The sequence below is a fragment of the Ictalurus furcatus genome, chromosome 28 (genome assembly GCF_023375685.1).
Source record: "Ictalurus furcatus strain D&B chromosome 28, Billie_1.0, whole genome shotgun sequence".
Classification (NCBI taxonomy): domain Eukaryota; kingdom Metazoa; phylum Chordata; class Actinopteri; order Siluriformes; family Ictaluridae; genus Ictalurus; species Ictalurus furcatus.
In genome coordinates, this window is record NC_071282.1 from 7,483,726 (window position 1) to 7,508,193 (window position 24,468).

General features: G+C 38.2%; 2 protein-coding genes across 6 annotated transcripts in view; one reads left to right on the forward strand and one right to left on the reverse strand.

The window, feature by feature from the left end:
* arhgef28a (Rho guanine nucleotide exchange factor (GEF) 28a) overlaps positions 1-2,188 on the reverse strand; it is a 127,830-nt gene extending 125,642 nt beyond the window's left edge. The window contains exon 1 of one of the 2 annotated variants that reach the window (XM_053618307.1): positions 1,970-2,188. The gene's annotated coding sequence lies outside the window, so the exon portion shown is untranslated. Of the gene's footprint in view, positions 1-1,015; positions 1,047-1,969 lie in introns of those variants that run through there. The other variant, XM_053618308.1, reaches the window with a different exon arrangement.
* Positions 2,189-8,838: 6,650 nt separating this feature from the next.
* ankra2 (ankyrin repeat, family A (RFXANK-like), 2) lies at positions 8,839-23,749 on the forward strand. Of its 4 annotated transcripts, none has more exons than XM_053618082.1 (9): positions 8,839-9,732; positions 10,006-10,267; positions 13,511-13,669; positions 14,320-14,385; positions 14,525-14,622; positions 15,359-15,484; positions 17,650-17,716; positions 17,836-17,916; positions 22,837-23,749. In XM_053618082.1, the coding sequence occupies exons 2-9, from the start codon at positions 10,012-10,014 to the stop codon at positions 22,890-22,892; spliced, it is 909 nt and encodes a 302-aa protein (XP_053474057.1). In that variant the 5' UTR covers positions 8,839-9,732; positions 10,006-10,011; the 3' UTR covers positions 22,893-23,749. The 4 variants fall into 4 exon arrangements, with proteins under 4 accessions (XP_053474057.1, XP_053474058.1, XP_053474056.1 ...); XM_053618083.1 differs by having other exon boundaries at positions 8,839-9,644; XM_053618081.1 differs by having other exon boundaries at positions 8,840-9,644; positions 9,959-10,267.
* Positions 23,750-24,468: the final 719 nt, after the last annotated feature.

Here is a 24,468-nt window from a genome sequence, read left to right on the forward strand (position 1 = left end):
CTTAAAACATGTTTAAGAGCCTAAAACATAGGCATAAAGAAAATAAAAGAGTCTGAATATAAGGAGAAATAAGGAGAAAGATGACAACAAAAAAGATTAAAATGCTAAGTTGTAAAAGTTTGTAGTTAGTGTTGATTTAAGAACCATTACAGAAGCAATGGCTCGGCCACCCTTGGCTGTCAGAGCAGTGGTAGAATATATTAGAAATGTAGGTGTGAGCTAAATCATTAAGAGTGTAAAAAAACAGTAAAACTTTCAAATGGATCCTGTAATAGACAGGGAGCCCGTGCAAAGATGCCAAATGGAGTCGCTTTTCTAGGTGCCAGTGAGCAGCATTTTGCACTCTAAGAGATCAACAGAAGCCTTGCTGATGCCAAGGTACAGCAAATTATAATAATCTAAACAAGATGAGCTAAAAGCATGCATAACACCCTGAAAAGAGATCTATGGCTTGATCTACGAGTTCTTACCACAGAGGTCATTTGCTGATCAAATCCAAGGTCACTCTCAAATAAAACAAAGAGATTCTTTAACTGTAATCTAAAATATTGTGCCAGTACTCCTAAATTATTTGACTGAATATTTGTTGATTCGGTAGGCGTCACAGAGAAAGAGTTCTGATTTGTTCTCATTTAGCTGAAGAAAATAAGTAGCCATCCAGGTCTTAATATCCTGAGAACAACAAAGGATGAAAATACAGCATCAACCAACAAATCAGCTCCAGAATCACTAAGCACATCACAAACATGTCACATGGGCTTCAGGGTGGAGTTTTCCTATAAGTAAAGCCACAAACACAAATGTGTGCTATTGGGACTGCATTGGGAATCTGTAACATGTGAAACTCAGGACTTGGAATCACTATTATAAGCCAAATTAAGGTACTGTTCTGTCATTGATATGAATCCGGTATCTGAATTACTTCTTTCTCTCGTTTGAGTACAGTTACATATACAAATAATAATCATCATCATCATCATCATCATCATCATCTGTTTTTCCACTTAACACTTACTCACTAAATGTCCTTCATCCTGGGACCTTTCCTCAGGCCACACAGTTTGGATAAAACACAGCCTCTGCCACATGGAAAGAGGAAGTGAAATGTTGTGGCTATTAATCAGGACACAGCAGCCAGTGTTTGCTCTTCTGCCACTTTCTGGGTTTGGTTTAACAAAAAACAGGCTACAAATTCGACCAAATCCAAAACCATTTGAACAGAGAATATTTAACCTAATGAGCTCTGAAAGATGTACCTTTTTTTGCACACTATGCTTAATTCACTCTCCATGTGTTAAGGCACAAACCTCTGCAGCTATTAGGGGAGACAGGGGAGGCTTCTCTACTACTGAATGGCTAGAAGATGCGAATCTAGAAAATACTTTCATGGACACACACACACACACACACACACACAAATACATACACACACACGCACGTCAATTCTAAATTGAATCGCTTTCAAATAAAATCAAATAAAGGAAAAGAAAATAATAATAATAATAATAATAATAATAATAATAATAATAATAAAGAATGTAAATAGAATAACAGGTGATATGCGCACGAGACCGGTTTAAGCTTGCATCTTCACCAAACTAACGTCACGAGCACTTATTTGTTTCACATCATATCACTTAAGCAGGAGCCAAGATGAGCACAGCGGGTTTTAAAATAACAAGGTCAATATAAACACCCTTAACATACTTCATTTCGGGTGAGCGCTTTAACATTCACGAGTACATAAATAAGGGGAAAAGTAAGGGAAAACGCGCGCGCCAGTTCCCATGGTTTCCGCTTGTCAACCATCAGGCAGCTTTCAATGGCGTTTGTGTCGGCGAGCTCATTAACGAGAACAATTCCAGGTGTCCTCACCTCAACCAACGACAACAGGAGAAAGGTTTTACTTTTACACTGTCTGCAAGCTAGTTACATAATTCAGCAGATGAGGTCCACAAAGCAAACTTACCTCAGTGCAGAAGTTGAAAGATTGCAGCAATAACGATGAGTGTTACTGAAAAGTAGCTACATGCATATTATATTCAGACAGCAGATAGTCATGGTAGCTGCTTTCTGGCTGCTCGACTGTTTGCTCCTTCTATTGCTTCTGTTTCGGCAACACCGGGAAAGAAGCCCCGCCCCCGACGAGTCTTTCAGCGTTCGCCACGCCCCTTGGAACACTGGGCACAACAGCCACGCCCCTTTGAAACACCAGGCTCTGTGTGCCAAAGAGGGCGAGAGTCAAAGCAAGTCACCTGTCTGAAATTGTATAGGCTACCAGCAAGAGCAGCCTGCACTTCCACCCCATATTTATAATCAATATGTGATGTTTTTGTGATTGTGATTCTGGTCTATTTTCATGGTTCCTTGAATTTCCCACAATGCCATTTGACTGTCCATTGATAGTAGCACCAGGAATTAATCTCTACCTAAAGAGACTAGTGCAGGAGTGCTTTCATCCAAGTCTTTAGACCTGCAGCCCAGACAACCAGTGAATGGGCAGACACACTGTCAATCAGTCCATGCATTAGCCAATAATATAAGGTTAGGGTTAGGGTAAATATTAGCCAATTATAGATAATCACAAATTGCATCAGTCAATCAGTCCATCATATTATGCACGAGTCTTACTCATTTTTTAAAGCAATTTTTTTTTTGAATTGAGCCATAAATGCTCCATTCTCTATATCTAAGCATCTTGTTATTTTTGAGCGAGGCAGAGCAATTAACAGTACTGTTTTTGCAATTAATAAGTCTTTATTGATCACATATACACTACAGCTCAGTGAAATTCTTTTCTTCACATATCCCAATATGTCAGGAAGCTGGGGTTAGTGCGAATTAAATGGTGTTTTATTCTCAGGTTTGCTGCTTTTTGACATTCTCGGGGATACTCTGTAACTGGGTGGAAACTTTATCCAAACTTTAGGTTGGCTGATGCAAAAAATGATAGATGGGCAAAATAATAAGTAGTTACTCAATATGCTAGTGGTTCCCACCACTATAGTCTTCTTTCGTCCATTAGTCTGTCCAGACTTCTCAACCTCTCATCTGTATACTCTGCCTCAAATCTAAAGAGTTCTAAAAAATGTTCCACTTTCATACTAATAATGCTATCTTCGATCAATCATCTCGTAGATTGCTTGTCATCTCAGTTACACGTGGGACAGGTGGAGTATCAAGTATGATGGGTTGAAGCACAAAAAATATGAAAGTAGGCTGTTATTTTACATATAGACAAGTTACAGAGATGGGTTGTGGAAAGTGTCCTTTAAGCTGCATTTATAATTAACTGGTTGTACACTAAAACACGTGATTATCAAAACTGTACAAAAAAGTAATTAATAATAATAATAATAATAATAATAATAATAATAATAATAATAATAAAAGGTCACCATATGTCTATAAAGTGAAAAGTCCTAAACTGAATAATGATTTAAAAAATGTCAATATAAATGAAAAAAAAGAGAAAATTGCACATTTGCATTCTAGAATTACGGAATTTGCTATGAACTTATCATCATAAAATTAACATTTTGCCATGTCATTCATGTACAATTGTGTTTGACACCGTATATCTCCAAAATAATTGCCAGAGTGTGGACATGCCCAAAACTACATACACAGGAAATATTTAGCTGCACATTAACATTGTCTTCTTTGCAGTTAAAAGTGTGTAGGTTCTGACAAGTCCTAGGTGCTTTGGTATTTAACACTTCCAGAAGCCGCTATAGATTACAGCAGTTTTATTACACTCATGTAATAATAGCACTCACAGATGGCTTTTGAATTCAAGAGTATGCCAATTGGCCAGCAGGAGGAATAGGATTTGAGAGAACTGTAACATCATTTCCCAGTCTGAGTCACTGAAAACAATCTGGTTCAAAAGCTTACCCAGTTCTCAAAATACCTCAAATCAATTGAACTACATTAAAGAAGTGTCAAAGACATTATTCAATCTCCAAGAAGGTAACTCAAGAAACAAACAGGTTTGGGTAATCAAAAATGCATTTAGAAACTAAACAGGAAACTGGAGGGGAGCCAAGGAGAGTGCCCACCCTTCCTGTTTTCTCCTCAGAGGACTGGGCCATTTCCAGGGATTTCAGATCCCAGAAATCTACTAAAATCTCCACTGGTGGGGAAATGGCCATGAATAAATATGATATGTTAACAGTGTACCATCTAGAGGTGACTTGGGGAAAGACAAAATCAGAAGTACGAAGGACCTTTTGTTGGTGCAGGGCTGAAATTGTGTAAATGATGTGATGGCTATTATATGTTAATACAGTTATTATATATTTATAAAGTGTGTTTCTACCTGCAATCATGAACAGTGCCTGTTTTATAATACATCATTTAGGAGAAATTCAGCTCTTAATTCAGACTTCGAAAATTCACAAGGTGAAGGTTATTTCATGTTGTAATGTTATCAAGAGAACGACATTATGTATGACCGTGTAACTTCTACAGGGAAGATCCCTCACATGTTAATATTACTTACTAGAAGAAATTTGGCATTTAATAAACTTATAACGGTATAATATGCCAAAAATACCAGCTACCGTGTCCTCTGCTAATATTGGTACCTTTGGTAAATATGAGCAACGAAGGCTGTGAGAAATTGTCATTATTGTTTAAACTTTTGATCTTTTATATAAAAAATTCACAAAAATGTTCTACTCTCATGGATATCAAACAATTGCAAACACAACATGGGTTTTTTATCCAAAAAATATCTTTGTTAAATATAGGTGTGCAACAATTATTGGCACCCTTTTAGTCAGTACCTTGTCCTACCTCCCTTTGCCAAGATAACAGTTCTGAGTCTTCTCCCATAATGCCTAATGAGGTTAGAGAATACATGGCAAGGGATCTGAGACCGTTCCTCCATACAGAATCTCACCAAATCCTTCAAAATTTGAGGTCTACACTAGTGGACTCTCCTCTTCAGTTCACTCCACAGGTTTTCTATGGGGTTCAAGTCAGGGGACTGGGATGGCCATGGCAGTACCTTGCTTTTATAGTCAGTAAACCATGTTTGTGTTGATTTTGATGTATGTTTTGGATCATTGTCCTGCTGGAAGATCCAACCATGGCCCATTTTAAGCTTTCTGGCAGAGGCAGTCAGGTTTTCATTTAATATCTGTTGATATTTGATAGAGTTCATGATGCTATGTATCCTAACAAAATGTCCAGGCCCTCTGGCAGAAAAACATCCCCAAAACATTAAAGAGCCACCACCATATTTAATCATGGTCATGAGGTACTTTTCCATATGGCTACCACTCTGTGTGCACCACCTCTGGTGTTTATTGCCAAAAAGCTCTATTATGGTTTCATCTGACCATAGAACCCGATCCCATTTGAGGTTCCAGTAGTCTCTGGCAAACTGAAGATGCCTGAGTTTGTTTTTGGATGAGAGTAGAGGCTTTTTTCTTGAAACCCTTCCAAGCAACAAGGTGATGTAGGTCACTTAGTATTGTAGTTTTGGAGACTTTCTGATCCCTAGATGCAACTAACTTCTGCAATTCTACAGCTGTTATCCTTAGAGATTTTTTTGGCCACTCAAACCATCCTCTTCACAGTGTGTTGGGACAATATAGACACATGTTCTCTTTCAGGTTGATTCATAACATTTCCAGTTGACTGGAACATCTTAATTGTTGCCCTATTTGTGGAAATGTACATTTTCAATGCTTGTGCTATTTTCTTGTAGCGACTTCCCATTTAGTGAAGCTCAACAACCTTTTGCCACACATCCCAGCTATATTCCTTGGTCTTACACATTGTTATGAATGACTAGTTAAACAAGAAAGGTTAAACAAGAATTTTTCACGGCCTTCTTTGCTCATATTTACCAAGGGTGCCAATATTACTGGTGGGCACTGTAAGTTGCAAGTATGTTACTCGATTAGAAATGTATCTGCTCTTAATATATACAATCCAAGGTGCATGTAAAGCAGCAATAAAAAGGGCATTGTATCTCCAAAAACATACATTAAACATTTCCGACACACAACAGACAGCAAGAGAGACAATGTAACCAGGCATCTAACTGCTGTCACGGTTTCCTCTTTAAGCAGCGCGCTGAAGAGCAAGGTGCGCGAGCACCTGCTTTTCGTATGTTGACAATCGTGACATTGTGTACATTGGACACATGCTTTTGTTATGTTTCTGTTATGTCTCCTCCCTGTTCTTTTATTGGCTGTTATTTCACGTGTGTCTAGATTGGTGTCAGCCTTCAACTATTTACCATGATTAGGTTTGTATATATACTGCGCGCCTCCCAGCACAAGGTGCGGAATATTAGATAAGATACTTACGTTAGATATAATAGATTAGTTTAGTTTAGTTTAGATTCCATACGATAGTTAACCACAGTCATAGTCTTAGTTATTGTCCTGGTCATGTTCCATGTTTAGATTAGTGCATATAGTCCACGCTGGTTTCTCCGCTCCCAGTTCCTCATTATAGTTTATGTTTCTTGTTTTGAATATCGACCCTGTATTCCGTGACCGCGACCTTGATTCATGCTTTGCCCCATGTATGCCTGTTTGCCGATCGCCTGACCTTTGCATGTTTGTGGATTACGTTTCTGATCACGATTTGGATTTACCTGCCTGTGTCTCACATTAAATAAACTGTTAAACTGCATTTGCATCCGTCCTATCTTCGTTACGTCTCGAGACGTGACAATTGCAGAGCATACTGCTGGCATTATATACACACTATATCATGCTTTTCAAACTAATTGGTGCCTAATGTGGGGAGTGGGCAGGGAAACTCCACTGCATTCAGGTATAACTGCTGTCAGGGTCAATAGCCCTGCCAGTTACACTGCCATTTCTAGATCTAGGATTTTTTGCTAGTGTTTTCCCTTGCTTTTGGGGCAGAGTGGGAGGGTTCATATTTAATAACTCTTTTTTTGTAATATATTATTGTATGATGATTATATGTCATTATATGTTGACTTTAATAGATTATAAGTATGATGTGAGACATATGATAAACACATTAGTGTACCAAACATTGGCTATAAGTTAGCAAACATAAAACAATTTCAATGACATTTTACCTCTCAACATCAAATGGCAAACCTAATATCTTCCACAGTCTTTCAATATGACAGCTATTGTAGATGTGATGGCTATTATTGCACACAAGGCTCACAAGGGTCAAATAGATCAGTTGTATTGCAGTTTATGTAAAACATGTATAACATGCTTCCACATCTGGAAACAAAGAGCAGTGGGATCCAGCTGTGATCCTTGGAGATTTTTTGGCCACTCAAACCATCCTCTTCACAGTGCGTTGAGACAATATAGACACATGTCCTCTTCCAGGTTGATTCATAACATTTGCAGTTGACTGGAACTTCATAATTATTACCCTGATGTTGGAAATGGGCATTTTCAATGCTTGTGCTATTTTCTTATAGTCACTTCCCATTTTGTGAAGCTCAACAACCTTTTGCCGCACATCACAGCTATATTCCTTGGTCTTAATAACCCATTGTTATGAACGACCAAGGAAATTTGGCCTATGTGTTACCTCATATCTATATCCCTGTGAAACAGGAAGTCATGTTTGAACATTTTCCTGTTCCTAGTCACCCAGGTGTACTAAAAAATTATATATGGTAATATACTTCAAAATTTTTCTCATATGAATTCATAGGGGTGCCAATAATTGTTGCATATTTAAGTAAATAAACCTGTGTTGTGTTTGCAATTATTTGATATCCATGACAACAGAGAATTATTGTGATTTTTTTTTAACAAATGTTCAAAAGGTAAAACAATAAAGACAATTTTTTACAGCCTTCTTTGCTCATATTTATCAAGGGTGCCAATATTAGTGGAGGGCACTGTAACTCAAAACGACAAATAATGAATTTTAAATAATGTGCTCTTAAGTCAAAAATAATGACATAATATCCATCCATCCATCCATTTTCTGTAGCCCTTATCTTACACATGGTCACGGGGAGCTCAGGGGTCTCAGGGCACAAGGCGGGGGGTCACTCTGGATGGGGTGCCAACCCATCACAGGGCACAATTGCACACCTGTTCACGCACTATGGACAATTTAGAGAGGCCAATCAGCCTACACCGCATGTTTTTGGACTGGCAGAAGAATCCGGAATATCCAGAGGGTGGAGGCGGTATTTGAACCCCCAACCCTGGAAGTGCGAGGCAAACGTGCTAACCACAGCTAATCTCCTGGAATTTTCATGCATAACAGTCACTAGGTTTTACCCAGAATGGTGTGAAAAAAAAAAACATCTGATGAGTGGCAGTTCTGCAGGTGGAAACACCTTGTTGATGAGAGAGCTCAGAAGAAAATGGCCAGGCTTGCTCGAGTTGACAGGAAGGCAATGGTAACTCAAATAACAACTCTTTACAATCATAGTGAGCAGAAAAGCATCTAAGAATGCACAAAATGTCGAACCTTGAGGCAGATGGGCTACAACAGCAGAAAACCACATTCCACGTCCCACTCTTGTCAGCCAAGAACTGGAACTGGAGGCTACAGTGGGTACAGGCTCACTGAAACTGGACCAGTTAAAGATTGGGAAACAAATGACCTGGTCTGATGGTTCTCAATTTCATGCATATGGTAGGGTCAGAATGTGACATCAACAGTAGTCTATGTCACCAGTTCAGGCTGCTGCTGGTGATGTAATGATGTTGGGAATGTTTTCTTGGCACACATTGGGCCCCTTAATACAAATTGAGCATCATTTGAGTGCCTCAGCCTGCATCTGGATGTTGTTGTGGGTTTCACTGGTCATTGACATTTGGTGAATTTGGTGCTATATTCTATACATTGATACAGGTGTAGTTATACTGAGACCATGTAGCACTTGAATTGTACTCAACTATTTATGTCACTTCTGATGGCACTAATTACACTAGAACTAGTTAAGGGGTTTCACAGTACAGCATACTGTGTATTTTTCTTACAACCATTTGTAGTGCTGTTGTGTTTGGTTACACAAAAATCCCAAATAATCCATTGTTACACATCTGCTAACAGCAAATAAACCTTAGATGGATGTCTTTTTTTTTAGCTTTAAAAGACAGGGGGCCCTGCTAGCCCTCTTATAACAGCCGGTTATTTTCACTTTATTTAACCACTTGAAGTCACTAGTCACTAGTGGGCACTTGAAGCCTTGAAAAGGGTACAGTTTGTGAACACATTCGTCTGGAAAGTTTTAACGCTTCATTACACCTTCTTGGGTGGCATCATGTTACACTATCGGCGCCTCGCTAGGAGAAAGACAGCATCAGGTGCAGCATAAGCCGCATCTGTCAAGCGGGCCTGATTGTACCACGCATGCGCACTCCCACCCCGCATACCACGCATGCGCATGCGGATTACTACTACCTACCTAGTTAGCTTTAAGCGTATGATATGGTTGTATGGATAATTATCAGAATATACTGTATTTTGGATAGTAACCTTAGCATTAATTTAGATATATAGATAAAGAATTACCTTTAGAAAAGTCTTACTGCAGAGAGTTTAGGTAAAAACATGTAACTTGCTAGTTAGCTTAGCAGTACATATGAAGCTATGTAGAAGAAAACAGAGCTAAACGCTGTCAGGATCTCCAGCTAATTTAGCTGATTATTGTCGTAAGCAACTTTTTTTTTTTAAAAGAGCTTCTTGAGATTAGAAAGATCAGAGTTTCTTGTCAGGACCGTTTGATTAAGGATGAATTAGGTATGTCCTTTTTGAGATGACATAAAAACTCTTCTTTTGGGACTGGCTGATGTCAGTTTCACTATTGCTGCCTGTTTCACTGATGTAATGTTTTTATGTCACATCAACAAAGCAACTATGCTCATGCATGCTAGTTTTATTTTATTATTCTGAATCATTTTGCTATCACATAATTAAGAGTCTGTTCAAACAATGAATCACCCATTAACCAGTATTTTTCATCCAGGACTGATCATTTGAATGCACATCATCAGAAGTTGATCTGATCCACAGGACCACATGGCATCAGAAGAAATGGAGGGCATGTGCCCTCTGCCAGAGATGACTACTATTAAGGTGGAGCCTGCTGTAACTATTGGCACAGCGGAGGATACCGGCTCCCAGAATGTGGCCATGGGCCCCAAATTCATCTTGCCAAACCGTTTTGACATGAATGTGTGCTCACGCTTTGTGAAGTCTCTGAACGAGGAAGACAGCAAGAACATCCAAGACCAGGTGAATTCTGACCTGGAGGTGGCGTCAGTCTTGTTTAAAGGTAAGGTAAAAGAGGATTAAGAGCCAAATAATACCCACTATATCTATGTTCAAGTCATCCAGATCATTTTGAAAGTTTTGCAGTAGTAAGACATGTCACATAAGTAGCTGGTCTACTCATACATGCGTTTTAATTTATACACTGATCAGCCGTAACATTAAAGCACTGAGAGGTGATGTGAATAACATTATCTCATTACAGTGGCACTTGTTAAGGGGTGAGATACATTAAGTGACAAATAAGTGAACAGTCAGTTCTCAAAGTTGATGTGTTGGAAGCAGGAAAAATGGGAAAGTGTGAGGATTTGAGCAACCAAAAAAAAAGTTCAATTCAATTCAGTTTTATTTGTATAGTGCTTTCAACAACAGACATTGTCCCAAAGCAGCTTTACAGAAATGTATAAATTCAGGATGCAGATTTTAAATGTATGAATTTATCGCTAATGAGCAAATCAGAAGCAATGGTGTCAAGGAAAAACTCCCTGGGATGATATGAGGAAGAAACCTTAAGAGGAACCAGACTCAAAAAGGAACCCATCCTCATCTGGGTGACACCGGCTAGTATGATTATAAATAAGTAAATAAATCCCTTCTGTAAATGTGCTAATACTACATGGTCAAATTGTGCAGTTTTGTAACCAGGAAAATTCATTATAGTCTGTTTTGTTGAACTGTTTTGTCCACTGTTCACTGATGGAGACTTGAATGCAAAACTGTTTGTGGCAATTGGAGTCTTTGTGGCTATTTTCACATTAGCTGTATAAACTGAAGTATGATAGGGAATTGAAAACAGTTCTAAAATAGCTTAACAGCTAATACATGTCCAAATACTTACAATAAAATTAATTATTTTATGCTAAATCAACATAAATGAAGAATACTTATTTGTTTCCTATTTATTGTAAATTTTCAGTTGTATTTCGGTATTGACCAACTGTGGGGTGTTTAATAAAATTCTTAAAATTCATTAAAAGATTTCTCTGTACCCATAGTAAATTTATACAATATAGATACAGTACAATACACATATAGAATAAATTTGGAAAGAGTAAAAAAAAAATTCAAACTCATCCTACTCTGAATTTGCATCATATGACCATATCAGAAGGACCCATATAAAGAAAAAAGCAGTGGGCCTAAAACAGAACCTTGCAGAACACCAAGAAATTATTTTTAGAAGGAGTTTGATTACTTTTGGTATAATTTGTTTGAAGAAATGTGTAGGTAAGGGATCTAGTATACAAGTTGACAATTTTGATCAAGAAATTAATGAAATAAGTTCGGTCTCTCGAAGGGGAGTAAAACATTCTAATTGTTGATCCGATACGGCTATATTATTATCTACAAGATTTGTTATGAGGGTATGGTTTTAAATGTATAGTTGGAATTTTTTGTCTAATATTTTCAATTTTGCCAATTAAAAAATCCATGAAATCATCGCTCCTATATATAATGATTGTGTATGTTTCTATGGTGGTTTTATTCCTAGTTTTATTCCCAATAGTTTTATTCCTAATTTTGCTACAGTATTAAATAAGAATCTAGGATTATTTTTGTTATCTTCAATTAGGGTGGAGAGAGAGACTGATCTAGCAGCACTAAGAGATTTTCTGTAGTTCAGGAGGTTCTCCTTCCATGCTGTTTGAAATACTACCAATTTGGTTTGATGCCATTTACGTTCTAATTTTTGAGAGTCTGTTTTAAGGTTCATGTGTGATCATTATACCAGGGTGCTAGCGTGTAGTGGAATATTGACTCTAAACATTCAGTTGCCTGATCAAGTTCTTTGAGTTCAGATGGTGATCCAGACATAGTTGATATCTCTGGGAGGTTATTGATAAAACTCTGTGAAGTACGCTGTAGAGTGGCAAGGTGTATATATTATGATCAATACGCAATTTAAATGCGATAATGATCTGAGAAAGCTTCAAACTGCGGAAATGTTCCAAATTATGATAGCGAGATGTCTGGGTCAGCGCATCTCCAAAATGGGAGGTCTTGTGGGGTGTTCCTTGTATGCAGTGCTTAGTACCTACCAAAATTGGTCCAAGTAAGGACAACCAGTAAACCGGCAAGAAAGTCATTGGCACCCAAGGCTGTGCATGGGGGGGCGAAGGCTAACTCGTCCGGTCTGATCCCACAGAAGAGCTACTGTAGCACAAATCCCTGAAAAAGTTCATGCTGGCTATGATGGAAAGGTGTCAGAACACGGTGCATTGCGGCTTGCTGCATATGGGGCTGCGTAGAGGCAAACTGTGACGAGTACACATGCTGACCCCTGTCCACCGCTGAAAGCACCTACAATGGGCACGCGAGCATCAGAGCTGGTCCATGGTGCAGTGGAAGAAGGTGGCCTGGTCTGATGAATCACGTTTTCTTTTATATCATGTGGATGGCCAGGTGCGTGTGCGTCGCTTACCGGGGGAAGAGATGGCACCAGGATGCATTATGGGAAGAAGGCAAGCCAGTGGAGGTAGTGTGATTCTCCGGGCAATGTTACTTCAGGTCCTGGCATTCATGTGGCTGTTACTTTGACACATACCACCAACCTAAACATTGTTGCAGACCAAGTACACCTCTTCATGGCTGCGGTGTTACCTAATTGCAGTGGCCTCTTTCAGCAGCATAATGTGCATTGCAACACTGCAAAAAAATGTTCCAGAATGGTTTGAGGAACATGACAAAGTGTTCGTGGTGTTGAATTGACCTCCAAATAACCCCAGATCTCAGTTCGATCGAGCATCGGTGGGATGTGCCATAAAAACAAAAAAGGTCTGATCCATGGAGGCCTCACCACGCAACTTACAGGACTTAATGGATCTGCTGCAAATGTCTTTGCAGCGCCAGATACCACAGCACTCCTTCAGAGGTCTTGTGGAGTCCATGCCTCGATGGGTCAGAGCTGTTTTGGTGGCACAAGGGGGACCTACATGATATGATCCAGGTGGTTTTAATGTTGTGTAGGTGTTATGGTGTTTATGTCTGATTTTATGCAAAGTGACTTAGTAGTGTGGCCAGAAGCAATCAAGGTATAGAACTGAGAGTTTGACGGTTAAGGATCTGTGGCTGTCTTGCAGTCCAGGTTTTTGAGCTGCACCGAAATTTTGGCCACTAAAATATATCAGAAACCAGTTTGACTGAAAAGTTACACTCTTTCACCCACTACATTTTTGATAGCAGAACATCCCAGTTAATGTGCAGTCCTTTGTTTTGTTTAATGGATAATCTTTCTTTCTCTTTCCAGCGGAATGCAACATTCAGACCTCTCCGTCTCCTGGGATCCAGGTTAGACATGTATACACACCTTCCACCACCAAGCACTTCTCGCCGATCAAGCAGTCGACCACACTTACCAATAAGCACCGGGGCAACGAAGTCTCCTCCACTCCACTGCTTGTTCACTGTGAGCCAAACACCTTTCTTTTCAGAATTTTTGTGATCAACCACAAACTGAAGCTGTACTTTTTTCCAGCGTACATTCTGAGCTGGATAAAACCATAAATGTTTTCTATGGGCAACAAACTCATCTTCCTAATTATTTAATTCCAACAGAAAATGCAACTAGATAACTCAATCGCAACTCATTTTATGCATCCAGACAAGAATTATTGACCTAAAAATGCTGATGTGTAAATGCACTCAAATTTTATAGTAGATTTGAAGCTGATCACTCCAATTCACACATACTTGAGGAGGGTTGAGATGTATTTCAGACAGATTTAAAACGCCATATAAAATGGTGTGTTTTGATGCAGCAATTGTATTGTGGTGGAAACAAAAATAAAAACTGGAAACAAGGAGGTTAGATATTAAGTGTTATGGGCGGATATGTTTATTACACATTATACTGTACATCAGAGTTTAGTAACACATTTAAAATGATTAAAATCTGATCAGGACGTAAATGCATAAAAATGACTAGGTGTGAATAGAGTCTTAGATCAGTTTAAAATGTTTGTTCCAAATGAATTTCCAGCTGTTCACTACATTTGGTAGACAGCACAATTTACTGTAAATGATTCATTTTGTTTGTATGTTGTTGATTTTTTCCAGCTCTGTCCATTCACCAACTTGCAGCACAAGGAGAAATGATATATTTAGCCAGCCGAATAGAACAAGGTAAGGCTCTATATTCAAAAGACTCCTTTTTAAAAATGCCACTTAACTATTACAAACTGTTTTGAGTTACAGATTTCTGAGTTACGGATTTGTCGTGTAACAATTTACACTGGTTTGGCTTTGTCTCTCCGCCAATCAGAGGCAGCAATAAACCTGCAGGATGAAGAGGGCTTCACACCGCTAATGTGGGCTGCAGCTCATGGTCAAATTGCTGTGGTGGAGTTTCTACTCCAGAGTGTGAGTGCAGTGATCATTGTTCATCAAAGTTGCATACAGTTAAATCTGATCATAAAACAAGCATATGTAAAGCCCAAAGTCAGTTACCTCATTCATCAATTTTATCTATGATCTCAAACTCGTATCTGATCAGAGTGAGTACATTTGAGCTGACTTCAGATAAATCTGTCCTACAATATATAGCCAAAAGTATGTGAACACCTGACCATCGCATCCATGTATATGTGGTTCTTCCCCAAACTTTCACCACAAAGTTGGAAGCACACAATGGTACAGAATTTTTTTGTATGCTGTAGCAATTATAATTTCCCTTCACTGGAACTAAGAGGCCCAAACATGTTTCAGCATGACAGTGCCTCTGTGCACAAAGCAAGCTCCATGAAGACATGGTTTGCCAAGTGTTGGAACTCAAGTGTCCTGCACAGAGCCCTGACCTCCACCTCATTGAACACCTTTGGGATGAACTGGAACACAGACTGCACCCCAGGCCTCATTGCTTGACATCAGTACCTGACCTCACTAATGATCTTGTGGCTGATTGGGCACAAATCCCTATAGCCATGTTTGAAGATCTTAGTGGAAAGTCTTCCTAGAAGAGGGAAGGTTATTATAGCATCAAAGGGGGACTAAGTCTGGAATGGGATGTACAAAAAGCACATATAGGTGTGATGGTCAGGTCCATAAACTTTTCGCCATATACGCACCATCCTAACGTAGTTTTTCTTTTTTTTTTTAGGGTGCAGACCCCCACATTTTGGCTAAAGGAAGAGAAAGTGCATTATCATTGGCCTGCAGTAAAGGGTACACAGATATCGTCAGAATGCTCATTGACTGTGGTGTCAATGTCAATGAATATGACTGGGTAAGAATTTACAAAAATCAGATTAACACAACTACCCCAGATGTACTCGTTCAACCAAGACACGTTTTGGTGTCTGCCCTAATATAATTTTTAAACAGTGTGCTTTGTACAAAATCATAAAGAGAACAAATATCCAAATTTTAGTTTAAACTGGAACTTTGAACTGTTATGCCTTCAAACTTGAACAATACAAGGAAAAAGTGATAATGGCTGTCACCTAAATGTACAACATTCAGCTACACAGTGACTACGTTTACATGGACAGCAGTAATCTAATTATTGACCTTACTCTGAGTAAGACAATATTGTGATTAATGTGTTCACATGACTCGCTTTTAGAATACTCCTTTCATGTTCCCGTTTTACATGTTATAGAACATAGTTTGATTAACAGCACACATCATTACGTCACCGCACTGTCCGACGTTCCCTCCAGAATTTCACGTACCAACATACAGTTAGTTTTCGTTATGGTACCGTATACAGTTTTGGGTGTTTTTATTTGCATTTTTTACGAACGCTTCCAGTGCGGTTAATTATTTGTTATGCTGTACGTGCAAATAGACGACTGCTTGAAGCCATGGGCTGCGTCCCAAACCGCGTACTTACCGTCTATATAGTAGCCGAGGTACATGTATTTCTCCTACTACAGGCCTATAGTAGGCAAGTATGTTTTAGGATGCAGCCATACTCTATTGTTTGCCGTAAAACGGTTGAGCACTGCCGTGTGTGTACGTGTCCTGTCGCAAAATGCGGTGAAAACTCTCACACGATGTTAATAGTGTGATTAAGGTGTTTACATGTCTGTAATGCACGTTGATAATGCGACTAAAACAGGAATAATCCACATGTCTTAATTCGATTTGTGTTTACTTTGAGTATGACCTTAATTAGATTAAGGTAATTAAAAATTGCTGTTTACATGGTAGTTTTTTAATCAGAGTATTGTCTTAATCGGGTTAATAGTGGATTATTGTTGTCCATGTAAACGCACTGAGTGACGTCATACTATGTCCTAATCTGCACAAGTCTGTGTGATTAAGAACTGGATGCAGTTTAAGGCAGATAGTAAATGCTGATTTACATTACAAAAGTTTCTAGCTAATGTATGAACAAACACCAAAGCGTCTTTGATTGACTGCAGGCAGGGTAAGAAAAATGTGTAAACTTTACAGCCAAGCTATACATTTAACTTAAGAGCTGTGAGATGATAGAGTTGTACTACTCGGCTCAACCACACTCAAGCCAACCTGTACAGCCAGGAGCCTTGGGGTGACCTTTGATGACAGCTTGACCTTTACAGACCACGTTTCAACAACTGCACGTTACTGTAGGTTCATTCTGTATAACATCAAGAAAAGCAGACCCTATCTCACCAAACAGGCTACACAGCTACTAGTCCAGGCTCTTGTCATCTCAAAACTGGACTACTGCAACTCACTACTCTCGGGCCTCCCAGCCAGCTCCATCAAACCCCTTCAAATGGTTCAGAATGCAGCAGCATGCCTCGTCTTCAACCAGCCCAAAAGGACCCATGTCACACCCCTCTTCACCTCCTTCCACTGGCTTCCTGTATCCGCCCGTATCAAATTCTAGGCCTTGATGCTCACATACAAGACCTTGTCTGGAACAGCACCCTCCTACCTCAACTCTCTCCTGAAGGCTTACGTTCCCTCACACAATCTGCGATCGATTAACGACCGACGCTTAGTGGTTACTACTCAGCATGGCTCAAGGTCCCTTTCCAGAACCTTCACACTAACTGTCCCTCAATGGTGGAATGAACTTCCGACCTCAATCCGGACAGCAAAATCTGTCACTATCTTAAAAAAACAGCTAAAGACCCACCTCTTCCATGAACACTTAACTAACCCCTAAAACACCAACCCCACATTATCCTTTAAAAATAGGAAAATGAATAAAAAAGCTTTGGCACTTACACCTCTACTCTGCACACTCTGCTTTTCTAGAACTCAATTTAAAAAATCTTGTATGGTAGCACTACTTGTATTGTTCTCCGCTTGTTATATCACTTTGCTTGTATTTCCTTATTTGTAAGTCACTTTGGATAAAAGTGTCTGCTAAATTAATAAATGTAAATGTACTATATTATTATTACTATACTATTACTATTCCTACTATAATCATGTTTATGCTCGTCACAGAATGGAGGAGCTCCTATACTTTATGCAGTGCACGGGAACCATGTCCGCTGTGTGGAACTACTCTTGGGTAAGAGCGCAATAACTTGAACTTGGACAAAGCTTATGTCATTAGAAAAGGTTGTACTCTAGGGTTTCAACACAATTTGAAATGGCTGTGCAGTGTTTAATGTTTCATCCTTTGAACAGAGAACGGAGCTGACCCGACCATGGAGTCTGACTCTGGCTTCAATGCTATGGACATGGCAGTAGCAATGGGCCATAGACATGGTAAAGTAGATTTTTGTTTACATTGTAATTGTCTGTAACGTCTGTAAGTAACTAACAGTGGGCTTCATTTGTCAAACTGGATATGAACAGATTTCTTCATAAAGGAGCATGTACACATGAAATTTGTTATTCATGAAAATCCGGTAATAGTGGAATAACCATCTTATCTTACTCGTGCTTCTGAGTGTGTGAAAAGTTACGCAATATAAGACCAACTAACATAAATCTTGAGTGATCGACTTAAAATACTATAGCTTACTGTATTTTACACACAGATTATGCTGTCAAGTTTAAATAGCTTATGTATTTCAATCACACACAAATTTAATGAAAATTCGTGAAACCTAGTCCTTTCATATTAAAGGTAATAACAAAACAATTAAATATGGAAAATAAATTATAACATATAAGACCAGTCATACAATTAACAAGACATGAAGCTGCATAAAGTAAGACAGTCTCAGGGGTTGTATAGAGTGCCCTCCGAAACTATTGGAACAGCAAGGTCAATTCTTTTGTTTTTGCTATACAACCCCTGGCAAAAATTATGGAATCACTACACTTAGAGGATGTTCACCTCGCTTTTTTTTTTTTTACTTTGTAGCAAATAAACAAATCACAGATACAAAAAATTTTTATTTAATAGCTGAACATTCTGGCTTTGTGAAACATACCTCAAACTTAAATTTAGTTAATTAAATTAATAATTTTTTTCCAGATCAGGTAGAGGAAGAAATTATGCAATCACCTTGTAATTTGCATTTCTAAAACAAATACCAGCACAAGTCTAAAAATGTTAATTAATCTGCAGTGAAAAAAAAGAGTGCTTACAGACCTTAACCTTGGACTTTTGGAAAGGAAACATGGCCCCAGCAAGAGAGTTGTCAATTGAAACAATGGAAAGGATTATAAAACTCCTTCAAGAAGGAAATCCAAGACGGAGTTTAGCAATAGATGTTGGTTGTTCCCAGTCAGCTGTGACTAAAATTTGGTACAAGTAAAAACAAAATGGGAAGGTTATAAAAGGAAAACATACAGGTAGACCAAGGAAGATGTCAAATGTCAAGATAGAAAACTCAAAACAATATGCCTTGAAAATAGAAAACAAATGAAAAACAAATGGGTGGAAACAGGAGTAAATGTTTGTGACATAACTGTAAAAAATCAGTTGAATGAAATGGGATTTACATATAGAATGTATCTTTATAGAATATAGATTACATAGCCAAACGAAAATCAGCACTAACACCTAAACAGAAGAAAACAAGGTTACAGTAGGTTAAAGAGACGCAATCATGGAGTGTGGTTGATTGGATGAAAGTGATATTCAATGATGAATCACAAATCTGCATTGTCCAAGGAGATGATGCTGGAACTTTTGCCTGGTGCCGTTCTCATGAAACATATAAAGATGACTGCCAGAAGAAAACAATCAAATTTCCCCACTCATTTATGATATAGGATTTCACGTCAGGTAGGACCAGGGGACATCTCAACAGTCAATGCACAGGTGTACATTGAAATTTTGTACACTTTTCTCATTCCATCGATAGAAAATAGGTTTGGTGATGATGAAGTCATTTTTCAGGATGATAATGCACCTAGCCACAGAGCAAAGAGTCTTTTCTTCAGGAAAGGCATATCAAGTAAATTTTCCAATGGCTTTCATGGCCAGAAAACAGTCTGGTCTCAATCTGATTGAAAATTTATAGTGGAAATAAATAATATCGGTCCATGACGAGGCTCCATCCTGCAAAGCTGATCTGTCAACCACTATTCGATAAAGTTGGAACCAGTATGATGGAGAATATTGTTTTTCATTAGTTAAGTCCATGCCTCAGAGAATTCAGGCAATCAAAAAATGGCAGTCTTTTATTTTTGTTGATAATTCTATATTTTTTTCCTCAACATTGAGTGATTCCATAATTGTTTCCTCTTCTTGATCTGGAAAAAATATGCCATTAATTAAAACAATTTCATGAAGCCAGAATGTTCACTTATTAAGCAAAAATTGTTTGTGTCATATCTATGATTAGTTTATTTTCTGATAATGATTTTTATATTATGTTTATAGACGTGTTAACTTAAAACACTTTTGTTTGAACCCACAGGCTTTCATTTCCTCATATTGACATCTACAGTGCCCTCCACTAATATTGGCACCCTTGGTAAATCTGAGCAAAGAAGGCTGTGAAAATTTGTCTTTATTGTTTAGCCTTTTGATATTTTGTTTAAAAAAATCACAAAAATACTCTGCTCTGATGGATATCAAACAATTGCAAACACAACACAGGTTTATATATATATATAAAAAATAGTTAAAAATAGGTGTGCAAGAATTATTGGCACCTTTTTAGTCAATTCTTTGTGCTACCTTGCCTTGCCAAGATAACAGCTCTGAGTCTTCTCCTATAATGCCTGATGAGGTTGGAGAATACATGGCAAGGGATTTAAGTCTTTTCCTCCATAAAGAATCTCTCCAGATCCTTCAAATTTCAAGGTCCACACTGGTGGACTCTCCTCTTCAGTTCACCCCACAGGTTTTCTATGGGTTTCATGGTACTGGGATGGCCATGGAAGGACCTTTATTTTGTTGTCAGTAAACCATTATTGTGTTGATTTTGATGTGTACTCAGCAAAAAAAGAAACGTCCTCTCACATTCAACTGCTTTTTCCAGCAAATTTCTTAACATGTGTAAATATTTGTATTAACATAAAAAGATTCAACAACTGAACAAGTTTCACAAAAATTTGATGAACATAAATGGAATAATGAGTCCCTGAATGGGGGGGGGGGGGGGGCTCAATATCAAAAGTAATAGCAGGCCTATGGCATGTTCACACAGGTGAGCAGGCACCCTAGGCATCTTTCTTCTGCTTTTTTCAGAGTCAGTAAAAAGGTCTCTTTAGTGTCCTAAGTTATTGTAACTGTGACCTTAATTGCCTACCACCTGTAAACTGTTAGTGCCTTAAGGACTGTTCCACACGTGCATGTGCAATAATTATTTATGGTTCATTGAACAAGCATGAAAAACACTGTTTAAACCTTTTCCAATACATATCTGTAAAGCTTATTTGGATTTTACAAAATTATCTTTAAAATACAGTCTCCTGAAAAAGGGACGTTTCTTTTTTTGCTGAGTTTATGTTTTGGATCATTATCCTGCTGGAAGATCCAACCACGGCCCATTTTAAGCTTTCTTGGCAGAGGAAGTCATGTTTTCAATTAATATCTGTTGATATTTGTTAAGAGTCCATGATGCCATGTATCCTAACAAAATGTCCAGGTCCTCTGGCAGAAAAACAGCCCCAAAACATTAAAGAGCCACCCAACATATTTAACCTTCGGCATGAGGTACTTTTCCATACGGCTACCTCTCTATGTGCACCAAAACCAGCTCTGGTGTTTATTGCCAAGAAGCTCTATTTTGGGTTCATCTGACCATAGAACTCGATTGGCAAACTGAAGACGCTTGAGTTTGTTTTTGTATGAGAGTAGGGGCTTTTTTCTTGAAACCTTTCCAAACAATTTGAGGTGATGCAGGTGACTTTGGATTGTAGTTTTGGAGACTTTCTGACCCCAAGACGCATATAACTTTGTTGTGTATAGCTGTGATCCTTGGAGATTTTTTGGTCACTCGAACCATCCGCTTCATAGACGCACGTCCTCATCCATGTTGATTCATAACATTTCCAGTTGACTGGAACTTCTTAATTATTGCCCTGATGGTGGAAATGGGTATTTTCAATGCTTTTGCTATTTTCTTATAGCCATTTCCCATTTTGTGAAGCTCAACAACCTTTTGCCACACCTCACAGCTATATTCCTTGTTCTTACCCATTGTTATGAATGACTAAGTGAATTTGGCCTATGTGTTAACTCATATTTCTACCCCTGTGAAACAGGAAGTCATGGTTGAACAATTTCCTGTTCCTAGTCACCCAAGTGTATTAAAAATGTAAAATATCAATGGGAATATACTTCAAATATATTTTTCCTCATGAATTCATAGGGATGCCAATAATTGTTACACACCTATATAATAACCTTTTTTTTTTTTTTTTTTTTTTTTTTAAATAAACCTGTGTTGTGTTTGCAATTTTTTTTATATCAACGAGAGCATTTTTGTGATTTTTTTTAAAAGCAAAATATCAACAGGTTAACAATAAAGACAATTTTGCATAGCCTTCTTTGCTCATATTTACCAAGGGTGCCAATATTAGTGGAGTAATAATTACTTGATATTTGGGGTAGATAGGCATAAATGATGGCTATCTGCCTTAGGCCAGTTTTTCACCAATTGCCCTGATATCTATATTAGTTTAAAAACAGACACAACAAATTCAATTTTATAGTAGTTCACATTATTTTTAAGCAGTCTTCCTAGTCACCTCTGTTTGCAATGTAATTGTTTAAGCTATAATGCTGATTAATTGTTGATAGCTTTATTCATAATTGAGTGTCTTAATTTGAATTCACTTTTAATTACTACTATGTTACATAATTTCAGTCTAATTCTTATTTCTTCTTGTCCACCATCCGGTGTCATCCAAAAGAAGATGGGTGTCCTTTTGAGTCTGGTTCATTTTCCAGGTGTCTTCCTCATGTCACCTCTGCGAGTTTTTCTTTACCACTCTTGCCTCTGGCTTATTCATCTAAATCTAGATCTAGATCTAAAATTTAACCGAATTATTAAATTCTGATACATGACTGGAGCACATGATGTGCCTCAGCCTCAGAATATTGCCATATTCTAGTATTGGTCTACAACGAATGCCCAAGCAAAACAATTTCTTATAGGCACTTGAGCTATTTAGACACTTTACTGTAAGCAATGATGAATAATTTCAAATAGGCTAGCTACTAAATTTCATGTTATATCCATATGTAATAGCTTTGTATCTGTGCTGTACTTCCAGTTCAGCAGGTGATGGAAGCACATCTACTGAAGTTGCTGCAAGGAATCAAAGAGTGACTGCAACTAGTGAAGGCAAACTAGAGGAGCAAAAGGACACAAACAGAACACTGATTATTGCTGTGGAGATCAGTTAAAGGAAACTGATTAACTTTGTGCATGTTTACATTTGTTTGAAGTTACTGAAGCTAATTTAATCTACCATTTCTTTTTTTTTTTTTTAAAGCAATATATTGTTAGTGTGAAGTTGTGTATTGTCAATATTTATTTAGTGATGTGAAGTTGTAATGTGTTCTCTACTATGGATTTTCTATTAAATAAATGTTCTACAATAATGTTGCACAGGCACTATAGTAGACTGTACTTTATTATTTTTTATGAGAATGGCACATTCCTGAATATGTATTACAAACTTTAGTTGATTTTTTTATTTATTCCACAAATAAGGTTTTATATGGGCTTAAGGAAACCCTATCACATTTATGTTGTATCTTAATGTACATGTAAGCCAGAGAAGGAACATGAATCTGTGCAAGAATAGTACTCTTTAAGAAAATTGAAGGCTGTGGGATAATTTTGAAATCTGCTCACTGTTGCCTCAGTTATATGCCTTTTTTTTTTTTTTTTTTTTAAATGATAAGCAAAATCAAACAAACTGCAGTATTTGGAGGAGCTTGCAATTTTCAGGATCAGATTAACCAGATTTCGGCCAAGATGCATCATGTGACATTCCAGGCTTGCGGGGAATCTGGAGCCTATCCCAGGGAGCATCGGGCACAAGGCGGGGTACACCCTGGACAGGGTGCCAATCCATCGCAGGGCACAATCACATACACATTCACACACCCATTCATACACTTTTTGACATGCCAATCCATGCATGTCTTTGGACTGGGAGGAAACTGGAGTACCCAGAGGAAACCCCTGCAGCACAAAGAGAACATGCAAACTCTGCACACACAGGGCCACGGTGGGAATCAAACCCCCGCCCCTGGAGGTGTGAGACGAACATGCTAAATACACCTGGTAAACGTGCCACCATGCACCTGTGTTATTTCATAAATAACTCAAATGGTGATATGTGCATTTCTATCCAGGTGGATTTCATTATCAGTCACTGTTTATCTCACGTATCTCAAATGCCAAATGTTTTAAACTGACTGTATTGAATTTAAAAAAAAACTATAACATGCTCTTATTGGAATGGTCTGTGACCATTTCTAAATATGTTTAAACCCCATATTAACAATTAATTGGAGCACATTAGAACTTTGACATAACACTATATGGCCAAATGTTTGTGGACACCTGACCATCACACCCATGTGGTTCTTCCCCAAACTGTTGCCACAAAGCTGCAAATGCACAATTGTCTAGAATGTCATCCCAGAAGAGTGGAAGTTATTATAACAGCAGAAACAGGGCTAAATCTGTATATAGGTGTGATGGTCAGGTATTCACAAACTTTGGCCACATAGTAAAACTATCTGTTGTTGGGCAACATGCTTTATGCCAGCTTTCCATGGAACCTGCCACATAATACACAACTTGAATGAGGCATTGATCTGCGTACTCTGTTTAGGATACAGGAGGCTGGAATAAGGGTCCAGTAAACAGTAGTAAATGAACAGCACTC

Bases quoted from the DNA above. Each gene is read 5' to 3' on its own strand.
- ankra2 (XM_053618082.1), top strand. From the start codon at position 10,012: ATGGCATCAGAAGAAATGGAGGGCATGTGCCCTCTGCCAGAGATGACT. The intron at 10,268-13,510 runs GTAAGGTAAAAG...TTCTCTTTCCAG, and splicing joins GGCGTCAGTCTTGTTTAAAG to CGGAATGCAACATTCAGACC. The intron at 17,917-22,836 runs GTAAAGTAGATT...CTGTACTTCCAG, and splicing joins AGCAATGGGCCATAGACATG to TTCAGCAGGTGATGGAAGCA.